The sequence below is a fragment of the Staurois parvus genome, unplaced genomic scaffold (assembly GCF_062004578.1).
Source record: "Staurois parvus isolate SC_StPar_1 unplaced genomic scaffold, SC_StPar_1.0 ptg000476l, whole genome shotgun sequence".
Lineage (NCBI taxonomy): Eukaryota > Metazoa > Chordata > Amphibia > Anura > Ranidae > Staurois > Staurois parvus.
Window position 1 is genome coordinate 3,074,777 of NW_028318272.1, and position 21,567 is coordinate 3,096,343.

At 41.2% G+C, this 21,567-nt stretch overlaps 1 protein-coding gene across 3 annotated transcripts in view; it reads right to left on the reverse strand.

Annotated features, from left to right (window-relative positions):
- Positions 1–3,969: 3,969 nt before the first annotated feature.
- Positions 3,970–21,567, reverse strand: part of LOC149452351 (uncharacterized) — a 73,025-nt gene continuing 55,427 nt past the window's right edge. For all 3 annotated transcript variants that reach the window (XM_089689474.1, XM_089689475.1, XM_089689473.1), the window contains 3 exons: positions 18,358–18,546; positions 13,111–13,248; positions 3,970–4,316 (listed from right to left, as the gene is read on the reverse strand). In XM_089689474.1, the coding sequence (XP_089545600.1) occupies positions 4,255–4,316; positions 13,111–13,248; positions 18,358–18,546 (389 nt within the window). In that variant the 3' untranslated portion in view covers positions 3,970–4,254. The remainder of the gene's footprint in view (positions 4,317–13,110; positions 13,249–18,357; positions 18,547–21,567) is intronic.

Below are 21,567 nucleotides of genomic sequence, written 5' to 3' on the forward strand. Positions count from 1 at the left end.
TCTCCTAATACGCCCAACATCCAAAGGAGGCGTAGGCCTCCCACATCTAAAATCCTACTATAATGCTACTCTTCTTGGCCAAATATATTTTTGGTGGAACCCAACCAGAGAAAAAAATCTGGTCTGCAATGGAAACCTTGCCTTTTCTTCCACTTAAACCCCAAAACCTACTCCTAATTCCATCAACACCACAAAGAAACTACCATCTGAAACACCCATGTATCCAAGCCGCTCTACAAGCCTGGTACGATCTTCTGACTACCGAATACACAGATGGCAAACAAATATTTATCCCAATTAACATACTCCATTCCATTACGTCCTCTTTAGATCTATCCCAACGGGAAAAGCGAAATATACATAATATAGCAGACCTTTATATAGACCACACCCTACACTCATTTCAAAATCTCCAAACCAAATTCAATCTTCCTACCACCGAATACTTTACTTACCTAAGAATCGTTTACTGTATACAAACAAAAAATATACCTCATACCACAAAAATTCCATACCTCGCATATCACTTCTTTACCAAACCACAATACCCAGGTAAAGGCATTTTTGCACTATCTACACGTACGTGACAAACCTACAATTCCCTCTAAAATCTACATCCCTAACCAACTGGGGAAAAACCCCTTTCAGAACCAAATTACGACACAAGCATGGGAAAAAAAACATTTAACACCACTTACAAATCCTCCCGATGTAGTTTGCACTTGGAATCATACCTAAAAATTCTCCACCAATGGTACTTAACCCCTGTCAAACTAGCCAATTACTACCCAAAACACTCCTCTTGTTGGCGTCAATGTGGAGACGTAGGATCAACATTACATATACTATGGTCCTGTAAATAAATCAGATCCTTTTGGAACAGTGTCTTCCAGTTAATCTCTGAAATATCCAAAACATCGATAACCCCAAACCCTTCACTTGCACTTCTACACATTGGGATTGAAAAACTCCCTTACAACTCCCGTACTATCACTGCCCACACACTCTTCGCAGCCAAAATCAATATAGCCAGATTATGGAACACTACCACTGCTCCTTCCCTCAAGTCACTAATCACAGACCTTAATTTCCAATGTGAAATTAAAAAAAGATCCGCCTTTAACAACTCTACCCAACACAAATTCAAACTCCAATGGACTCGCTGGTTACAAAATCCTAACTGCTCGGTACAACTCTGATACTATGCATACCACTGCATTACCCACCACCTTTAGACTGTTACCCCCTTTCTCCACCCTGTTACATTTACCCCCCCCCCTTCCCTATCCTCCTCACTACCCACCCTTATTCAGTACCCCATTATCACCTCATACATCTTACCAAGGTTCTACACATATCCAAGACTACCTCTGATGTTAATGCCTTAAATCCTGCTATTAGCCCCAGCCAACTAGTAGGGTAAATACTCTGTATCATCTTGATGTTCTATAAATACATTTGCTATTGAACCGAATATTCCTACTATGTTCTGTTCTTGAAAATCTTCAATAAAAATATTTATTAAAAAAAAATTGTGCAACCGCAACAAACATCAGTACACAAAAACTGTCCACATGCCACACTTCCTTTGCAAGTACACATACACATTACATGCAATTATGTACATTTAAAAGGAGCGCTCCCAACCCGGAGTCGCGCAGGCGCACTGCGTGAAAGTCCGACAAAATGGCAGCGTAGTGCGCACGTGCCATTTCGCCTATATATATATGCAATCAGCCAGTCACGTCTGTCCGTTCTCCCTCTGAGGAAGTGCCATTGCACCAAAGGCCTCAGGAGGAACCAGACAGCACGTGATATCACTGCCGCCGGAGCTAGGAGAAAGCCCGGCAGCCATCTTAACTCTTAAGGGTTAGTCTTCACATTCCTGTTATTTATGGATGTTACTATACCCTGCTATATCCATTGTTATTTCAATAAAGTTTGCTGAACCTACTATACTATGGACACCTGTTTTCTGGCTCCTTCATGGAGCTATTAAGCCTGCAGGTTACCCCAGCGACACAAGCGTTACCAGAGGAAAAGGAGCCCTGTACTCAGCCTGAGCACCTAATCCATCCTTAAGGGGACGTCTGGATCCAGCAGATTTCTTTGTTATTCCCCATGACTTGATGACTACACCATAGAGTAAAAGTTCACCTGAATATCCTGCCCATCTACAGATACCTTGATGGTTTATATTATATGCGCATTATCCATGCGCTTCCGGTGAGTGCACACTTTAACTATTGGTTGGAGTCACAAGTCTATCTGCTGCTGATTTTTCATTATCCTGGGATTTATTTATATCTGAACTTTACCAGCGGACATTTACAATATTATATGCATACAGGTTGTTCTGTGCTGGCAAATCATTTATTTTTATATATTATTTCTTAGCACTACACCCTTACTAAACTATGGATGCACTTATGTTTTTCTGGGTCAGGGATTTAGAATACAACAAAAATGGTGGACCCTTAATTTTCTGCTGCTGATTTTGTTTATGAATGTGCAATCTCCTATATTGCTATCCTCAGAGGCTCCTTTTCATAGTTTAACCACTTCCAGACCGGACACTTTTACCCCCTTCCTGACCAGGGCAATTTTCAGCTTTCAGCGCTATCACACTTTGAATGACAATTGCGCAGTCATACAACACTGTACCCAAATTAATTTTTTACCATTTTTTTGAGACAGATAAAGCTTTATTTTGGTGGTATTTATTCACTGCTGGGATTTTTATTTTTTTTGCTATGTAAATGAAAAGTCCAAAAATTTTGAAGAAGTGTTTTTTTTTTAGAAAATTTTGCAAATAAATAATATTTCATCATAAATCTTTGCCAAAATGTATTCCGTTATCTTTTTAGTAAAAAACAAAAAACAAATTAGTTTATAACCAAAAATTATAATTTTTAAACATTTTTATTTTTTTATATTTTTTATTTTTTTTTTACATACTGTCACCCTAGCAGTACAGTGTTACCATGGTGACACTGTACTACTTGTGGGGAGTGATGAATTTTTTTTTTTTTTTACAATGTTTGCTTTTACACCCATATAGCATGTAAAAGCAATCATTTCTCTTTTTCTCGGTGTGCATTCCTGCACTCATTGAGAAGTACTGAGTGAGCTGTGATTGGTCACAGCTTGTCACATGGTACAAGGCTGTTGTGAATAGCCTTGTACCATGTGACCTCTGTGATCATTCACAGATTTCACACGTAGTAAGCAATGATGTCACAAGTGACATCTTGCTTACTACTTTGCAAGTGATCACTGATTGGCCAATCAGTGATCACATGATCGGGACCTCGTACAGAGGTCCCGTCCGACAATCGGTGTTTCACTGTGTCCGGGACACAGCGGGCACCGGATCGCGGTGGTGCGCGCTCCCAGGGAGCGCGCACAAGCAGGGTGCGGGGAGGCCGTTCATAAAAGGCCACCCAACCCTGTACTGCCACCGTCCGGCCGTTTATATGCAACGGCCGGTCGGGAAGTGGTTAAGATTAAGAAAATTTAGGCCCCTTTCAAATGACCGCTCTGATCAAGTCCGCCCGTCAGTTTTTCAGGCGGATCTGATTGGAAAGTCCATTAATCCCTATGGACTTCCGCATTTACACCTGCCTAGCTCCGGATCTGATGGGGGTTCACCTAGGGTCCAATGAAAGGGGATCTTCCTTTTTCCATTTAGGCGGGGGAGATTGGAAAGTAGTTGGGTAAAAGCGGACTGCAGAATCTCGCAGACTCTCGTAGAAGCGGAGTAGACACAGATGTGTCATCCGCATGCTGTGCTCAGATCACCAGGGATCTGTGAGCAGATCTCATGCTGATCAGAATGGAAAATGTGAAAGGGGCCTTAGATTTGGCTCATGTTTGCCCTTGAACTGTAACCATAACTGGTGCACCAGCAAACGTTAAACTTGTTACTGAATTTAAACATTTTCACAGACAAAAAGGTCAGACAAGATATTCTGTAAAACTTTGTACTTTATTCTCTGAAGAGACAGACAAAAGAATCAAAATGTTATATAAACAAAAACAAAGATAATTTGCTGGCTACCCGACATGGTTGCATTGCACAGAAAATTAAACTGTCGCTGTCCAGATCATTAAAATGTAACCGTGTCATTAGGGGAAAAAATACTCCTATAGGAATGTAGGGACATTCACACGTTACTGCTGCACTGCTCTAATACTGAATTACAAGTACAACTGGGCATACAATAGTTGCTGGCAGGACTGGATCTTCTGTATTTACTGGAGTAAAGGTTTAGGTTTTACTGGCCAGAGGTGTGAAGTGGTATTCGCAGAAAGAGCTGTCAAGAGAAAAAAGAATAAAAAACCAAAAGGTTATCACAGCAGTATTATATGCCTTACAGTTACATGCCTTAGAGTTTTACTGTACCAAATCGTAAATAAGAACACCGTTATACAAGAACAGCAGCTCTACGCTTCCTGGTTTTCCTCAATAATTTATTTGTTACAGCTACTAGTATTCACAGCAAGTCTCACTAGTATTAACTAGAGTTAACTTTTAGAGGCTGTCATTGGAAAACCAGGACTCAAATCCATAGAATAATTTAATAGTGATGTAAACTAGCACATGTAGGTATGGTATACAAGGACAGACAGGTTTTTTCCATCTTCAAGTGAGCTTAATGTGATTCTGCCCAATAAGTCTGGTTTCCATTTTTTAAATGACTGTACTCTTACAGTTTGGAGTAGGAAGCTTGTCAAAAGTGATGGGTTGACAAACAATTATATTTGCTATTCGGAATGTCAGCTCTTGTGACCTTATAAGCTTCTGCTGCGTAGTATCGTAACGCAGGCAATCTAAGAACTGAACTTACCTGGACTGCCATCAAAAAGAATAAGGCAAACCAACAAGTAAAATACAGGAATTCATCATACAGTGGTGAATACTCATGACAGTGAATGTAGGCAAGGCCCTTACTGCCAGCTGTTATGGCAGTACATTACCATGTAGTCTTCCAAATACATAAAGATGGCATAATACAGGGCCTCGAGGGCACACAATATCAAGACCAAATCTTATTTGCACTATATCAGAGGTCAGTCAGCAAACGTGGAGAAGGAATCCATTCTATCATACTAAGCTAAACCACAGAAATTAACTAAAAACAGCATCCAAAAGATCCTCTCTACCATTTCATAGAGGGAACAGTTCCTAGGTCAAAGTATGTGGACATTAACTTGGACCAGATTTTCTCTAAACGCTGATGGAAGACTTAAGCCTATCAAAAACAGATCTTTGATGCACATCTGAGATCATTCACAATTCACTGACAAGTGAATTTGACTTAAAATTGACTTAAAATTGACCACCTCCTGACCCACTTTAAGTGAATTTTGTACTTCTCTAAGAGCTTGTGTCAAATGGCTTTTGTCTACTTTTTAGGAGTCTTATATTGGACGTTCACCCCCAGTGAGGAGTAATGGTTGATTGGGGTATACACAGTAATGAACTTGGTTGTGTTGCCTCTTCCCAGCACTAAAATTCAGTCTTGCAGCCAGTCATACCAAAGCTGCCCCAGTGGAGAATCTATTCTAAGGGATCACATCCCACATGGAAAAAAAAAAAAAAATAATATATATATATATATATATATATATATATATATATATATATATATATATATCTATCTATCTCTTTCGCAACTTTCAAAATCAGACGTTTACAAACACTGGCAGCTTGGGATCCCTCGACTCTTGCAATGCGCTGGACAGCTACTGAGAGAAACAGATGAGCTGACACAGCTGACCTCCTAAGACTGCTAGCTACCAGGCTGTCTGTGACTTGGGTACTTTGTTACTAACCTTAAAATGAGCATGTAGATAGAAAAGAGTATAAGGACCCTGTTGCCAAACTATCAGACTATTCATTTCAAGAAAAAATGTCTCCACAATTATTATTATACAGGATTTATATAGCACCAACAGTTTTCTCAGTGCTTTACAATATATATAAGATTATGTGTGTGCTTCGCATGGGTGCTATCTACCTGTAAAGGCCTCACATATGTGCACATCCAATAGTCCTGAGACTGCTGCTGGGTGCCACCATCTTGGTGGTGATTATCAGCTCCATCAGACTCAGAGCTGTCACTCAAGTGACCATCTATTAGTATTCCCTTTCACTCCTCCCCTAACAACTACATAAAAGCTTACATGGAGAGGTGAGGGGTGAAGAAACAGGGCCAGCACAGAGAGACATTATACACTCTCAGAAGAGGAGATGGATATGAAGTGCAAGGAGTTCGGGGCTGTGCTTAAAAATGGACTCTCCAGGAGTAATACATTTTCTAGCATGTGAATAAAATCCAGTTATGGAAAGGAAAAGCTCTGCAAGAAAGCATTTAATTTGGTTTTTTTCTGTGCTTTAACTGCAATTTTTAAACTTGGAGACAGGGTCTGCAAGTCAAAACACATGAGCTGTATACTTGTTGCAAGTCAGTGATTAACCACACTTCAGTGATAAATACAGTGATCATCAATACAATGAACAAATGTATTCAGCGCTCACACAATGATGAATAGGACCAGAATGAACCATACTTCAGCCTCTGCCATGTATCCATACATCACCAGGTTGAAGGGGTTATACCGCGAGGATGCCTGCATCTTCACGCATCATCCCAGTATCTTTCTTCAGGCGACGATGTTCTTTAGGGCTCATTCACACCATGGTGCAAATCTGTGTCAGTTTTAATCTTTTTTTTGCATGTATGGTGTGAACGAGGCCTTAATGTAAAAGATTCTTGAAGCTAATTAGCCACTGAATCATTTTTACAGGCAGCAGAAGGTGGATGCCCCCTCTAGCTGCTTTTCCAGGCTCTCCTGTCCCACCGGGAAGCCCAGGAATGAAGTCAGCACTTCTGCCAGAAGGTCCCTGATCATCTCTATGGTCTAAGAAACCAGAATTGATGAGTATTTTATCATTTCTGGTTTGGCCAGGATGTAAACAAGCCATTTCTGGCTTGTGAGGGCATTAGATCAAACCGATCTGGGTTTGATCTGATGTTGTAGGGCAGAGGAAAACTCTGGGGTCTAATAGTCCACAGATCGCTACATAAAGAGGACCCGTCGCTGTTCCAGCTATCACAAGGGATGTCGGTCATCCCTTGTGATAGCCATAATACTTTGCCTAAGTTACCTAGAAATAGTGGAGCGAGAAGCAGGTTGATCCCAATGATGGCCCTCCCGATTTACAAAAAGGGAGTCAGTCAAAAAAAAAAGAAGACATGGCAAAGAGCCTGTACTACATCCAAACAATGAAGGGAAATCTCCTCAAGATGTAATGGAGTAGGACAGAGGGATGGAAGTAGAGTGTTCTGGTTAAGGTGTAAGGAAGAAAAGGAAGACACCACTTTTGGGAGAAAGGAAGCTCTACACCTCAATACAACCTTATCTCGGTAAAGCAAAAGAAAAGGTTCCTTGCGAAACAAGGCTGCCACTTGTCTCACCATGGTGATGACATGGCAACGAAAGGCCATCTTGTGAGGAGAAAATGAGCTGTAGATCTGTAAAAGTTCAAATGGATGGTTTCTGAAAAGCCCACAGAACCAGGTCCCATGGAATCACATGCCAACATATAGGCAGAATGTCAGCAAACTTGTACAAAAACTTTTACCAAAGAGCGAGAGGCAAACCGCTTTTGAAAAAAACTGCTGCAGTGGAAATCTGGCCCTCCATAGTACTCAGACCAAATGTTGACCCAGACCAGACTGGATAAAAGTCAGGATGTGTTCCATATAGTATTGCTACGAATAGACTTTTTGTGGTTTGCACCATGCAAAGTTCAATTTCCAAGTACAATTGTAAACGTTGCGAAAAGGTGGATTTTGTAGATTTTAGGAGCATTTAAATAAAGGTTTCAGATAGATCCTAGCCTTGATGACCTGGGCTTGAACAACCATGTCATTAAATCCAGAAACAGTGAAATAGGTTGATAAACCGGTCCTAAGGACAGGAGATCCAAAAGGTCTGGGAGAGCCCAGAGAGTCTACGCAAAGTCGAATGAGAGCAGTGTACCACATCCATTTGGGTTAGCTTGGTACGACAAGTATCACTGGAATAGAGTAAAGGCTTAGATTATCTTCAACCAATCCCAATGAGCCATCATAGCATCTATAGGTATGGCCTGAGAATTCATGGACCTGGAGAAAAACTTGCTTATTCTGTTGAACCTGGAAACCAGGAGATCCACATTCAGCATTCCTCACTTGCAACAGGAGGTGGCTGGATTCTGTTCAAGCTGTCAGATTTCTGGTTCATGACTGATGTATGCACTGCTGGTGCCTTGTCTGACTGAATCTGGTCCAGCGTTGAAGGAACAACCAAGTTTCTTGTAGCTCCAGGATGATTGTGAGACTAGCTTTCTATATTCACCACCCTACACTATGAATGTGTTGGAGACCGCTTCACAGCCTGTCAAGCTGGCAACTATCTGGAAAATCTTCCAGACCAGTGGGGGGGGGGGGAAGGTTTTCCTAGACTCCAAGGCTGTATTTGTGAGCCACCAGGCCAGGGAAACCGTGTCTTGGATGTCCAGTGCATGCCCACAAAACCTTCTTGTCCCACGCAACCAGAATGTAGAGTTGCAATGGTGTGTAGTGGAATTGAGCGATGGCGACAGCCTTAATCATGTGTTAATGTACGTTTTTCAATGGCAAAACTGTGGCCCATCAAGTCCAAAAATTGTGGGGAAACAAAAAAACCAAAAAAAAAAAAAACCCCTTTGGAGAGCCTACTTTCCAAAAAAGGAATCATTTAGTGGATTTTGTACGATTATGGCATTTTTACAGAAAGAGAAAGTTTTTTTTCCCAAATATATTATCGTTTTTCTTTTTCTAGTAAGGTATAAACCCAGTGGTTACTAAATACCACCAAAAGAAAGCTCTGTCTAAAAAATAAGGCATAAATTCATTTGGCAACAGCATTACATGACAGAGTAATTGTCAGTCAAACTATCACATCACTGAAAATTGGCCTGGTAATGAAGGACTATTATACGCTGGTTCTCAATCGGTAAAAGGAGGCCACCCCACTGTTAGACTCTGCAAAAGCGGAATAGGAAAGCTCTTGGACTGCAATTTCAAATTTGGGAATGTAGGGTCAAGAGTTCTTCCTGCAGAAGGAAAACGTTGGACTGAACAATAGCCAGAAGAATGGGATCCAAGCGGTACAAGGGGTAGAGAAGCTCCAGCACTAACTTCTGAATGTTCAGGATACAAATGAGCCTTTGGAGAATCTGAACAAAGCGGTGGTCCTTGACTGATAAAATCTGTGCTGACTGGTATCCCAGAATCGGAATGCCCTGGGAATGTAGCAAGGCTAAAACAGGAGCCAACACCCTTGTAAAAACTTTTGGTGCAGTCTACAGCCTAAAAGGAAAAGCAAACTGGTACGGTTGTGTGCCCACAGTAAAACATATGAAGCATTGATGTGCCTGAAAAAAAATGGGGATCTGCAGGTAGGCATCCTTTAGGTCCACAGAGATGTGGATTTTTTTTTTTTTTTTTTTTTAAATGGAGTGCTTTTAGGTCCAAAATAGATCCAATTTCCCTTTTTGCTTTGAGAACAGTGAACCAATGGAAGTAGAAACCCCATAAACATCTTTGCTCTCAAACAGGAGCAATGATTCATTGGGAGGCTAATTGTGCACAAAGAAGGCTTTCGATCTAGGTAATCACAAAGGATAACATACATTACCCCATTTTGAAAAGTGGGGGCATCTCCTCAGGTTTGATAGGTTTTGTCATCCAAGGTTTGTGAAGAAACTCAGCCTTGGACTTGGCTGCCTGGGAGAAATGAAAAGGAACTCTAGTTCCCAAGGAACGTGGTTACCCAGTTTGAGTCCTAGCTTTCTTTTACGGGGCAAAAGGGTACTCGTTACCCAAGTGACCTCTTTAATAAAGTTGTTCAGGGAAGTGCCAAAAAGGTTTTTCTGTGCTACTGTTCAACAGACCAAAATCTTTAAGCCTAAACATCCTCCACAATGTACAAAGACTCTTAGTGCAAGGCAATAGACACATGTCCTAACTGCTGCAAAACAAGAAGTTCCTTAACAGGGATTTGGTAAAACAGGAAATGGGCAGAACCACCACAGGCACAGACCATTTCTTGACCAATGCCTCCTAAATAGGGTACTGTTGGATAACACTTTTGGGAGGGGAAGCAACTAATCAGGAAAAGAACAGTTACCATTCAAAATCAATTGCGATAAAAATATTGAAAATGTTTCAACAGATTGGGAACTTAATGCCCAAACTGATAACCTTAGAGAATGCAAATGTCTTTTGCTTCAGTTCTAAGCACCACATCAACAACCAAGTATCTTTAAGCCTAGGAGTAGTAGACTGAACCATCTTAGTTACTAGGTCATTCAAAGGGGATAGATTAGATTATTTGTCATCCTGAGCTGCATGTGCAAAGGCAACTGCAGGAAATCAGAGAGACTTTAGAGATGGCGTGGAGTCATGCTTGCAGCCTCTGCAATCGCCATATGCAATCATAGTCATGATCCTATGCATAAATTCCAACGCAGTTTCAGACAATTCTCCCTAGATAATGGAAAGGAGGGAGCCAGGCTGAATGGGTACAAAGAGGAGCTTGTGGAACAAGCACCTGCCTGTGCAGGCCAGTCAAGTTCCTCCACCTCAAACTCCCCCCCTCCAACCAAAACTTTACACTTGGCACAATGCAGTCAGGCAAGTACCGTTCTAGCAACCACCAAACTGAGACATCTTTATCAGATTGCCAGACAGAGAAGCAGGATTTGTCACTCCAGAGAACACATCTCCACTGCTCTAGAGTCCAGTAACGACGTGATTTACATCACTGCATCCGATGCTTTGCATTGCACTTGGTGATGTAAGGTTTGGATGCAGCTGCACCACCACAGAAACCCATTCCATGAAGCGCTCTACGCACTGTTGTTGTGCTTATCTGAAGGCCAGATGAAGTTTGGAGGTCTTTAGCTGTTGACTCGGCAGACAACTGGCAACTTCTGCATGCGCTAACCCCGCTCTGTCATTTTACATGGTCCTCCACTTAGTGGCTGCGTTACTGTTATTCCCAGTTGCTTCCACTTTGTTATAATACCACTAACAGTTGACCATGGAATATTTAGTAGCAAGGAAATGTCATGGATGGACTTATTGCACAGGTGGCAACCTATCACAGTACCACACTTGAATTCACTGTGCTCCGGAGAGCAACCCACTCTTTCACAAATGCATGCCTAGGTGCTTGACACACACACACACACACACACACACACACACACACACACACTACACACACACACACACACTACACACACACACACACACTACACACACACACTACACACACAGTCTTGATAAAGAAAAAGGGGAAAGAAATTGTTTCACAAAAGGGGAAAAGATGTCCATTCTTCAAGGGCACTACCATAAAAGAAAAGCATGATGGAGTGGATGGTGTTATACTGTCCAACCTTTTATTTTTTGTTGCCAATGTCCAATTCTCCTGTAGGTGGCAGCATAACTCACTGCTCATATGTGGTTCACACACTTGAACATTAACTTATTTATAAAAAGGACATTCAATGCTCATTTTGTCCAATGGAGTACTTGGGTTTTATCCCCAAAAAACTCCAAAAAGGACTACATGTACCACCAAGTGGAAACAGGCTTGATAAAGGGGATTTCTCCTTCAAAACATTGTCCATTCAAGGTTTTCTTCGCTCTCTTTTTTTTTTTTTTAATCACAGGTGTCAATAATGCATTTGTTAAAATATTTCTGTGTAATTTTGTTTGTGCATCCTTTCCTCATGTTGTATTATACTTGTGCCATGATGTTTGTACATGGTTTTTTCTGTGTGCTGCTATGAGGTATTTTGCCTCTGCTGGACAGGTTACATGGCGTGTAACTTTTCTGAACATTGTATAAAATATTTTTTAAATCTTAAAAGAATATTGCTGCAGTACATTCTGCTTTGTAATGTGCTTATTATATTCCAAAGCATATGAGAATTCCTACTGACCCTGCGTCCTCTAATGAACAATTAAGAAAATTATTTTGTTCACAAGACCTGTCATTACAATATCATTGTAACCTTAACTGGTTCCCGCCCGGCCAATAGCACAAAGGCGGCTGGCAAAGCAGTACCCTATTTAGGAGGCATTGGTCAAGTGTTACTAAACCGACAACAGTAAAAATCAGTCTGTATATGCAGCAAAGCATACTTGTTATACTCACTATGGGACCTAAGGGGTTACTCCTCTGCATTGAGTAAAAAGGATGTTTGATCCTTTCTTCTCTGTCCCTTGTTAAAATGACCACCTGATACAGACTGAACCCGTGGTCACATGCACATGGTCAGTTTGGTATATATTGCTAGAGGTTTTTTTGTTTTTTTTTCTTGGGAGGGTGCATGTGATCAGCACAGGGCCAATCAGCAATGTCCAGACAGAGGGTCAGAGGTTTCACATCCTCCTAGAGCAGAAAGAAAACTCCTCCTACAAGCTTTAACCAGTGCTCTGCTGAAGTCACAAGACTGCTCTAACTCTAACATTCCTTGCATTAAGGTAAAAATTGTTTAGGCATCAGCATCCCCCCTCATACTTACCTGAGCCCTCATTTGATCCAGCACTGTGCACATCTGCAGCTCTTCCCTCCTCTCACACTGTCTCTCGCTGGCATTGCTAGGGCACTGGCCATTGGATCCGAGCGCTGGCCAAGTCCCGCTGTCTGTGTCAAAGTGGGGCTCGGAAGTGAGCGCACACGAGTGCTCCCATGGGAATTGGCTTCACTGGACAGAGAAGAGGGGCCAGAAGCACCAGCGGGGGACCCAAGAAGGGGCATTGCACAGAGCAGGTAGGTAAAGACATGTGTTATGTTTTTGGAACAAAAAAAAAACAAAAAAAAAAAAAAATGTACCTTTACAATCGCTTTAAGTCATGACAAAGTTGTTGCCAATCAACAGACCCATAGCAAAAATGGTCATTGCTGTGGCCCATAGGTGTACAGGTGTGAGTTGATCTGGATAAAAAGGTCTTAGAAAGAAAAAAAAAAAAAAAAAAAAAAAAAAAAAAAAAAAAAACTTACCAGGAGTAGGAAGAAGACCAGGTTTTTCACCAAGAAGTGGTCTTTTTGCAGGAGAAATCGGTGGAAAGCCAAGCAGCGGAGGTCTTTTTGTTGGCATTGCCAAAAGTGGTGGAGGTTTGCCTTTTGGAGTTGATAATCCTAAAGAAACAAAAAAGGTTTTCTATTTTTTGTTTTGTTTTTTTTAACATGTTTGTGTTTTATTACACAAATCTGAGGACAAATACTATACCTGGAAAACAAAAGACTTTAAGTATGTCTGAGGATCAAATGCAGACCCTGCTTAATAATGCTTTTCTTATTAGAAAATAGGTAGTTAAAGCAGGAGATACATTATAAATTAAGAACACAACCAATTTAGTCATTTTACTTGCAAATAAAGTAAAACACTGCCTAATTGTGTTTGGTTCCACCTCAAAGCCTCATAAGAAACGTTTTCTGTTCATTTTCCAATCAAACATGTTGACAGCCAGTATAAAATTATACAACTGAAGAAAGGAAGCCGCCAATTAATAAATGGGAACATTTCTGTAACTATGCTGTCTAAATTAGAACAGACAATGGTAGAACTTTAATCTGGCTTGGGCAGCCATATGACTAGTGGAACATTTAAATTCCCTGTACCAGCAATATTAGAGTAGATAGTAAATATGTCTTCTGACTTTGGTCCAAAAGAGATGTCATCCAAACTAGCAGACATAGGAACTGAAATTTCGTTTGAGTAATGCCAGTTGTTATACCTACCCTTTAAACTGTAATTTCTGATTCCAAGACTGTGCACATGAAATGGCACAAAATATAAAAGTAGTATGCATACATCCATACAGAAAAGATAATCTGATAGGAGTTCATGTTAAAAGGTTGCTCTTCCAGGGTTAGCAAATGGGCCTCGCTCACAGGTGACACCAGGCAACCTTAGTAGTCACAGGTTTCAGTATAGACGGCCAGTGTAATGAGAAAAATGGGTAACTGTGCTAGTAAGCAGAAGTCAGAAAATATCCTTGTTTAGTGGGTAAATGGGTAAACTCCATACAACCGAGAACATTCTAAACCCTAGTGCAAGGGTCAATAAACTTTCAAATTTTAAGAGGCTGGACTGTGGCCACTGGGAATAGAAAATGCCCCGGCATCCGTGGGAGTAAACAATGCCATAGGCTTGGTGATCAGTGGGAGAGAAAAAAAAACCCACACACCTCATCGTTGGCGGCAGTGGGAGGAATAGTACCCCAAAAATTATGTCAATAATAGGAATAGTACCCCATCATTTGTGTCAGTGGGAGGTATAGTGCCTTGTATCAGTGAAAAGAAAAGTGCCCCAGGGGCCAGATAAAGGCAAAGGTACACTTTCTGCCCAGACTAGTTTGTAGACCCCGGCCCTCTAGAACAAAAAAAATTACTTTCACAAAACAGTGAACAGATTGCTGAGTATCAGTTATTTTCAATAGTAACTGAGCGAGAACTTAGAAACGAATAATGTAAATAAATATTCTTATTGTGAATCAGAATAATCCAAAAGATTGCCCCCTCTATCATGTGTTTTATTTTGTTTCTATTGTACCTATAAACAGCATAAATTCTTTCATCTTCCTTTAATCCCCAGATGGAGATCTTTGAGGACTTGTCATTATCATCTAAACCCATATATACAGTATAAGCAAAAGGAAGATATACTTGAGACTTTATTAATGTTATAAACGTTATGATAAATCTACAACATAAATGTCGAAATAGAGTCATTCAGGGTAAGAGGAAGTTTATTTAAAGCGGTTGCAAACGCTTACATATACCTAGTGAAGTGACTGCTGGCTTCAGGTGATACACAGATGAAAACATCCTCCTACATAATTTTCCCAAAAACACTTCAGCGCAATTATCACTTTTTTTTCTATAAATGCTGCCGACACTCACGTGTTCCCACAAAGACATACAGTAATCTCATATAGTAGTGCCGTGCACCTTAATAATTTACTATGTGCAATATACAATATCAACAAAGTGCAACAATGATTGTTTCCTCAGCAATAGTCCTTTGTATGTGATAAATTCAGTGCATATATCTTAATTCTTGTGCAAACACCTGCTCCTTTCTTCCATGTGTACAAATTTGATTGGCTCAGAAAGGTTGGCGCATGAATAGGCTGTGTGGTGCCTGGCGTGTGAAGCGGGATTGTGGGCAAGATGTGGAATAACCACGGTGAGTCCTGGGTGTCGGGGATATCCCATACATTCAGCTCTTATATTGGTTCTGTATGAACTTGGATAGTTGCCAGTGAGTTAAAATAGGTCCCGAGCTGCGTTGCTGTGGTGCATAATCCGAGTCAGTCACAAGTTATACAATGGGGGGACCTAGCCAGCACCATCGAGGGATAGGGTTGTCCCATCATCCCTTTACAAGCGAACACATTAATTACAGGTTCTGGGGCTAATGTAGTGCAGGTAAGGCATTGAGTTCAGTTACCACCTTAATCAGCCCTAAAAGCTGTGTAAATAATGTTTGCTGTAAAAGGGATGAGGTGGCAAAACCCAGTAGAGTTATGTCTGTTCATGACACCTGAGAACTAGGGTTGCCATCTCATCACTTTAACCCCTTCCTGACCAGGCCATTTTATGTGACATGGCGCTGCATTACTTTAACTGACAATTATGCAGTCGTGCAGCGCTGTAAATAAAATGAAATTTATGCAAGTTTTTCCCCCACAAATAGAGCTTCCTTTCGGGGAAATTTGATCACCTCTGCAGTTTTTATTTTTTGTACTATAAGCAAAAAATAGACTGACAATTTTGAAGTGAAACATCTGATTAAAAAAAAAAATCTAATTTCTTTATAAATTTAGGGCAAAATGTATTCTGCTACATGTCTGTCTGTGATTCAGCACAGTTCAGTGGAGGTAGTGTAAGTGAGCCCTACCTCTTGTTTGTAGATAATTTGGGAGGATCGCAAAGTTGTCATTTGCCCATACTAGGTAAGGTAACAGGTTCAGGGCTCGTCATCAGCGGCTGTACTAATTGTACAGCCATTGGTGTGTGACGGGAGGAAATGGTGCTGATGCACCAATCCTGGCACGGTTCTGTCTGCTAAATAAGATAGTGCTCTATACATTGACAGGTCACATGACTGGGCTGTGTTCCTCAGCTTCATGAATGTGAAATGAGTAGAGCACGTTCCTAACCCAAGAAACTACTAAACAACTCATTCACTCCCTTTATATATCACAACTTGACTACTGTAACTCCCTCCTCACCGGCTTACCTCATCACAGGCTATCCCCGCTTCAGTCTATCCTGAATTCTGCGGACAGACTCATCCAGGCTTCCCCCATCCTCTGGAGCTCACTACCCCAATCCATCAGACTGTCACCCACCATTTCACCTTTAGGCGCACCCTGAAAACCCATCTCTTCAGGGAAGCCTACCCCACCCTCACCTAATTGCTGATCTCCTCCACTCTTCCTACCACTCCATCCCCCACAGCCATTTCCTCCTATACCACTATCCCCTCCCTCCTAGATTGTAAGCTCCAAGGAGCAGGGCCCTCGAACCCCTCGTGTATTGTACTGTATTGTTACTGTACTGTCTTGTGTATTGTCTCCCATTATAATGTACAGCGCTGAGCAAACTGTTGGCGCTATATAAATACTGTATAATAAAATAATTTGTGCTCCTCCACCAATGTCATACATATGTACTCTCACCTCCTTGTGTAACCCATACACAGGTCATACAGAGCTTTTCCCTTTTAACCCAGGTAGGTATAAGGCTCTTTCAAGATCCACTCTCCTCCTCATTTTACTCCCAATGGCTCCACCTGCTCCTTATCCCCCATATCCGCCGCATATGCAAACAAAACGCTAAACGTAGTATAGCATGTAGATACTTGAATATTTAAAAAGCAAAGAGTGCACTCACATTAAAAAGTGTCCTGTTGGAACACTACGGTAAAAACGCCTGGAGGAAGTCACGTGGTGTGACATAACGCATAGGGTGGGCCGATGATGTCAAGCCGCAATACCGGAAGTTTACGAGCCACCATCTTGGGATCTCTCTGAGTACACCAATATCAATATATCACAGGCGTTTTTACTGTAGTGTCCCAGCAGGACACTATTTAATGTGAGTGCACCTGAGCCCCACTGGTTTAAAAAAAAAAGGCAGGAGGGCAAAAAACCTGTGTGCAGCAGCGTCCTCCAATCCTTACCTGAGCCCCACCTCCGATCCAGCCTCTGCTGTATGGGGACTCTTCCACCTTATTGGCTATTAGCTCCCACTTCTGTCAATCACAGCCAGTGAGGAGAGAGTGGGGTGGCAGGGTCGAGCCGCAGCTCTATGCGTCTTATGGACACATAGGGCAGCAGCTTGGGGACAAGCACAGAGCAGTGCCCCCAGGGCGAGTGGATTTCCCTTGGGGCACAGCTTGAGGGGGAGGAGCCAGAATAGCCAGTAAGGACCCAGAAAAAAAAGAAAAAAAAAAAAAAAAAAAAAGAGGATCGGTGCTGCAAAACCACTGCACAGAGCAGGTAAAAATGACATATTTGTTATTTTAGGGAAAAACAAAAAAAAAACAAAAAAAAACAAAGCTTTAGTGTCACTTCAAGGTTTTACAACCACTTTAAAGAATGATATCCAAGTGTGAGGAGGGTGAATGAACGTAAGAGGGAAACGTAATCAGTGCAGCTTCATCAACCTTCAGTTATGTTTTTGAACTCAAGAGTCATTTGTTATGTAAAAAAATTTTATCGTCCATATTTCCAAAAGGCATTATAATAATTTTGTTTTTTGTGTTCTGAGGTTCTCCTCCCACTGTGTGACATCAGAAACCGGAAGAGAGGAAGACTTTGTCACTTCCAGTTTCAGTTTGTTGTACAGAAGTTGTTACAGTCTTGTGAAAACATCTAATCAAATGCTTTGGAGGCCAAAAAGGAGAGATATGGAGTCTAATAGACCATAGATCTCTCAAAAAAGATGACCGGTCACGGTCCATGCCATCAAAAGGGATGTTTTTCATCCCTGGTGTAGCAATAAAGCTTGTTTCCTGCATTATTCAACGTTGAGCACAGCTCATTGTTTTACTGACCCAGGACAGGTAAATAGGGATGTGTTACAATCTTCTTCACACATACCATACAAAGCATGGCAGTGGATTAGTTTATCACACTGGACATAGGAATTAAACAAAATTAAAAAGAAATGTTTAGCACATCAAGGACCAAAAGAGCTTTAGATACATTCAATACTAAAATGATGAAATGTCACCTGGTGTAGGAAGAAGTCCAGCTGAAGATCGGTCAGATAGAAGAGATGGTTTCCCTACAGCCATTAATGGGGTCCGGACAGGAGTAGGAAGTAGTGGTGGAGGCTTTGCCAGGGCATCTGATGAAACGCTGGGTAGAGCTTTATAAATGGCATTAGCTGCATCATCTTTGAGTTCAACTTTCTTAAAACCTAAAAACAAAACATGTTAATTAGAAATTAATCCAGTCCTACCACTGGTTATAACTGCAGATAAGTCCTAAATCATTCCCAGACTGTTAAAGCCATATTAAACCCAAAACCAACAATGTAGTATATTGCAGTTCACCAATCATTTGATGTGGTGGCTGCATCAGTGTTCTTAGACTTTTCCCCCCTCACCTGGTGATCTGGCCAGTAACATTTCTCCTGTATTAGAGTGCCCCACTCCAAATGAATGAGCACAGAGGGGGCACCTTTGAAAAGCAGCATTGTCAGTCTGGGGGGGAAGGGAGTGTCAGACGTACTAGCAAATTTAAATACAGTAAACAAATGTAAGCCAAACTCCAGCTAATACTTTATAAACAGTTACAGCAAACCGTTTTTTGATTTTGGTATACAGGTTTCATATAAACAAAACCTGACCATTGTAAGCACTCCTGCTCATGCTAAATGGTTTGTCTCAACTATGGAACCAACAGTCTGTTAGAGAGCTTGTTCTTTTTCAAAACAGACTTACTTGCTTGATCACCAAATGAAAATAGAAAACAGCAAGCCTAAAAAGAACATAATGCAGCCATCTCGTGTAAGAAATGGTAAGCTAAAATAAAAATGTTTGCTTTTGGGTTGAAAACCACTTTAAGAATATGGCAAAGCCCATCAAGGACATACACCCCAGCCTAGTGTTTTAAAAAATCTTTGCTTGCCAAAGAGAAACTAAAGAATGCGAGGTTGTAGAGAAAACTCCTTATGACTAGACTTCATGCAGACAGTAAGGAGGAACATGGAACCTAATTAATTTTTTGATACTTTATGATACCCACTGTCTGATGGCAGTTACATGAATTTACGGGAAAAGTTCACTTATGTCTCCCTACATTGTAGTAGTTAGCACACGTAAACACACATTAAGAAAAATCATATGTTAACACCCTTTCTCCGAGTTCATTGACAGACACAGCTTCTGTTCATTCTTAACCACAGTGTTTATAGAGCAATCTACAGTAGTAGGACACTAGGCAGAAAAAGAACAGCACCACCTATGGGCATTCCTAGCTGGTATAAGCCCCCTTCTCTGCTACAGGCAAGCCAGTTAAGTCACAAAGCAGTACAAGAATAAAAAGACCAAAAGAGGGGTAGGTGCGGTGTCTATCAATGAACTCAGGGAAAGCGATTTTAATGAAGGAGTAGGCAAACAAAAAAAGGAGCCAACAGGCAATCACCTGAAGAAACACCCTCAAACCCTACAGGGAAAACAAGGAACCTGAAAACACCTGCAAAACCTTGAAGACAAAACAGGCATCCAAAAGATGGAAAAAAAAAAAAAATCAACACTGTAAAAATTTTATAAAGGTATGCACAGATGACCAGGTGGTCACCTTGCACACTTGACACACAGACACCTTCTGTCAAATCCACTGAGAAATGCAGAGGAGACCACCAGGCCTTTTTCATTGCCCACCCATAATCACAAAAAAGAAATCCAGTCCTCTGAAGGGAAGCTGCAGCAAACAGGCCAGCTAGGTCCTAAAGAAGTCCCGACAAGAGGACTAGATGACAAATATAGAAATTTGGGGCACACCTCCAGGAGTCTTGGACACTGGACACTGCAGCTGGATTGCACACAAACATGATTAGCCGACAAGTCCAGGAGTCCATCACAGCAACCCCATTTACAAGCAGTAAGACATTCTACCTGTTTTGACAGTTTGCCAGCTATAGTGGTTCATGGTCTTTGCCATAATCTATTCCGCTCACATACACAGGAATGATGGGATGGGTGAGAGTCCTATAAGCTTGACAGCTTGCTGGCATTGCAGGACTGTCCCCAACACAGTCTGGGCTAATTTGCTAAATGGACTGCATGGTTACTGTGTGACAATACATGGCTATATATGTGGACATCTAGAAGTGGATATGAAACGTCTACACACTCCTGTTAAAATGTTAGGATTCTGTGATGTAAAAAATGAGAAAAAAAATATTTCAGAATTTTTTTCCACCTTTAAAAAGTAACCTATAAACTGTACAACTCAATTGAAAAACAAACTGAAATATTTTAGGGAGGGGTGGGGGAGTAAACAAACTAAAATAATGTGGTTGCATAAGTGTGTACACGCTCTCATAACTGGAGATGTAGCTGTGTTCAGAATTAAGCAATCACATTCAAAATCATGTTAAATAGGAGTCAGTACACACATGCCATCATTTAAAGTGCCTCTGATCAACCTCATATAAAGTTCAGCTCTTCTAGTAGGTCTTTCCTGACATTTTCTTTGTTGCATCCTACAGAAAAAGCCATGGTCCACAGAGAGCTTCCAAAGCATCAGAGAGATCTCATTGTTAAAAGGTATCGGTCAGCAAAAGGGTACAAAAGAATTTCCAAGGCATTAGATATACCATGGAACACAGTGAAGACAGTCATCATCAAGTGAGGAAAATATGAGCAACAGTGACATGACCAAGAATTGGACATCCCTCCAAAATTGATGAAAAAAAACTAGAAGAAAACTGGTCTGGGAGGCTGCCAAGAGGTCTACAGCAACATTAAAGGAGCTGCAAGAATATCTGGCAAGTACTGGCTGTGTGGTACATGTGATAACAATCTCCTGTATTCTTCATATGTCTGGGCTATGGGGTAGAGTTGGAAGATGGAAGCCTTTCTTATGAAGAAAAACATCCAAGCCCGGCTAAATTTTGCAAAAACACATCTGAAGTCTCCCAAAAGCATGTTGGAAAATGTGTTATGGTCTGATGAAACCAAGGTTGAACGTTTTGGCCATAATTCCAAAAGATATGTTTGGCGCAAAAACACCACCTCACAAAAAGAACACCACACCTACAGTGACGCATGGTGGTGGCAGCATCATGCTTTGGGGCTGATTTTCTTCAGCTGGAACTGGGGCCTTAGTCAAGGTAGAGGGAATTATGAACAGTTCCAAATACCAGTCAATACTGGCACAAAACCTTCAGGCTTCTGCTAGAAAGCTGAACATGAAGAGGAACTTCATCTTT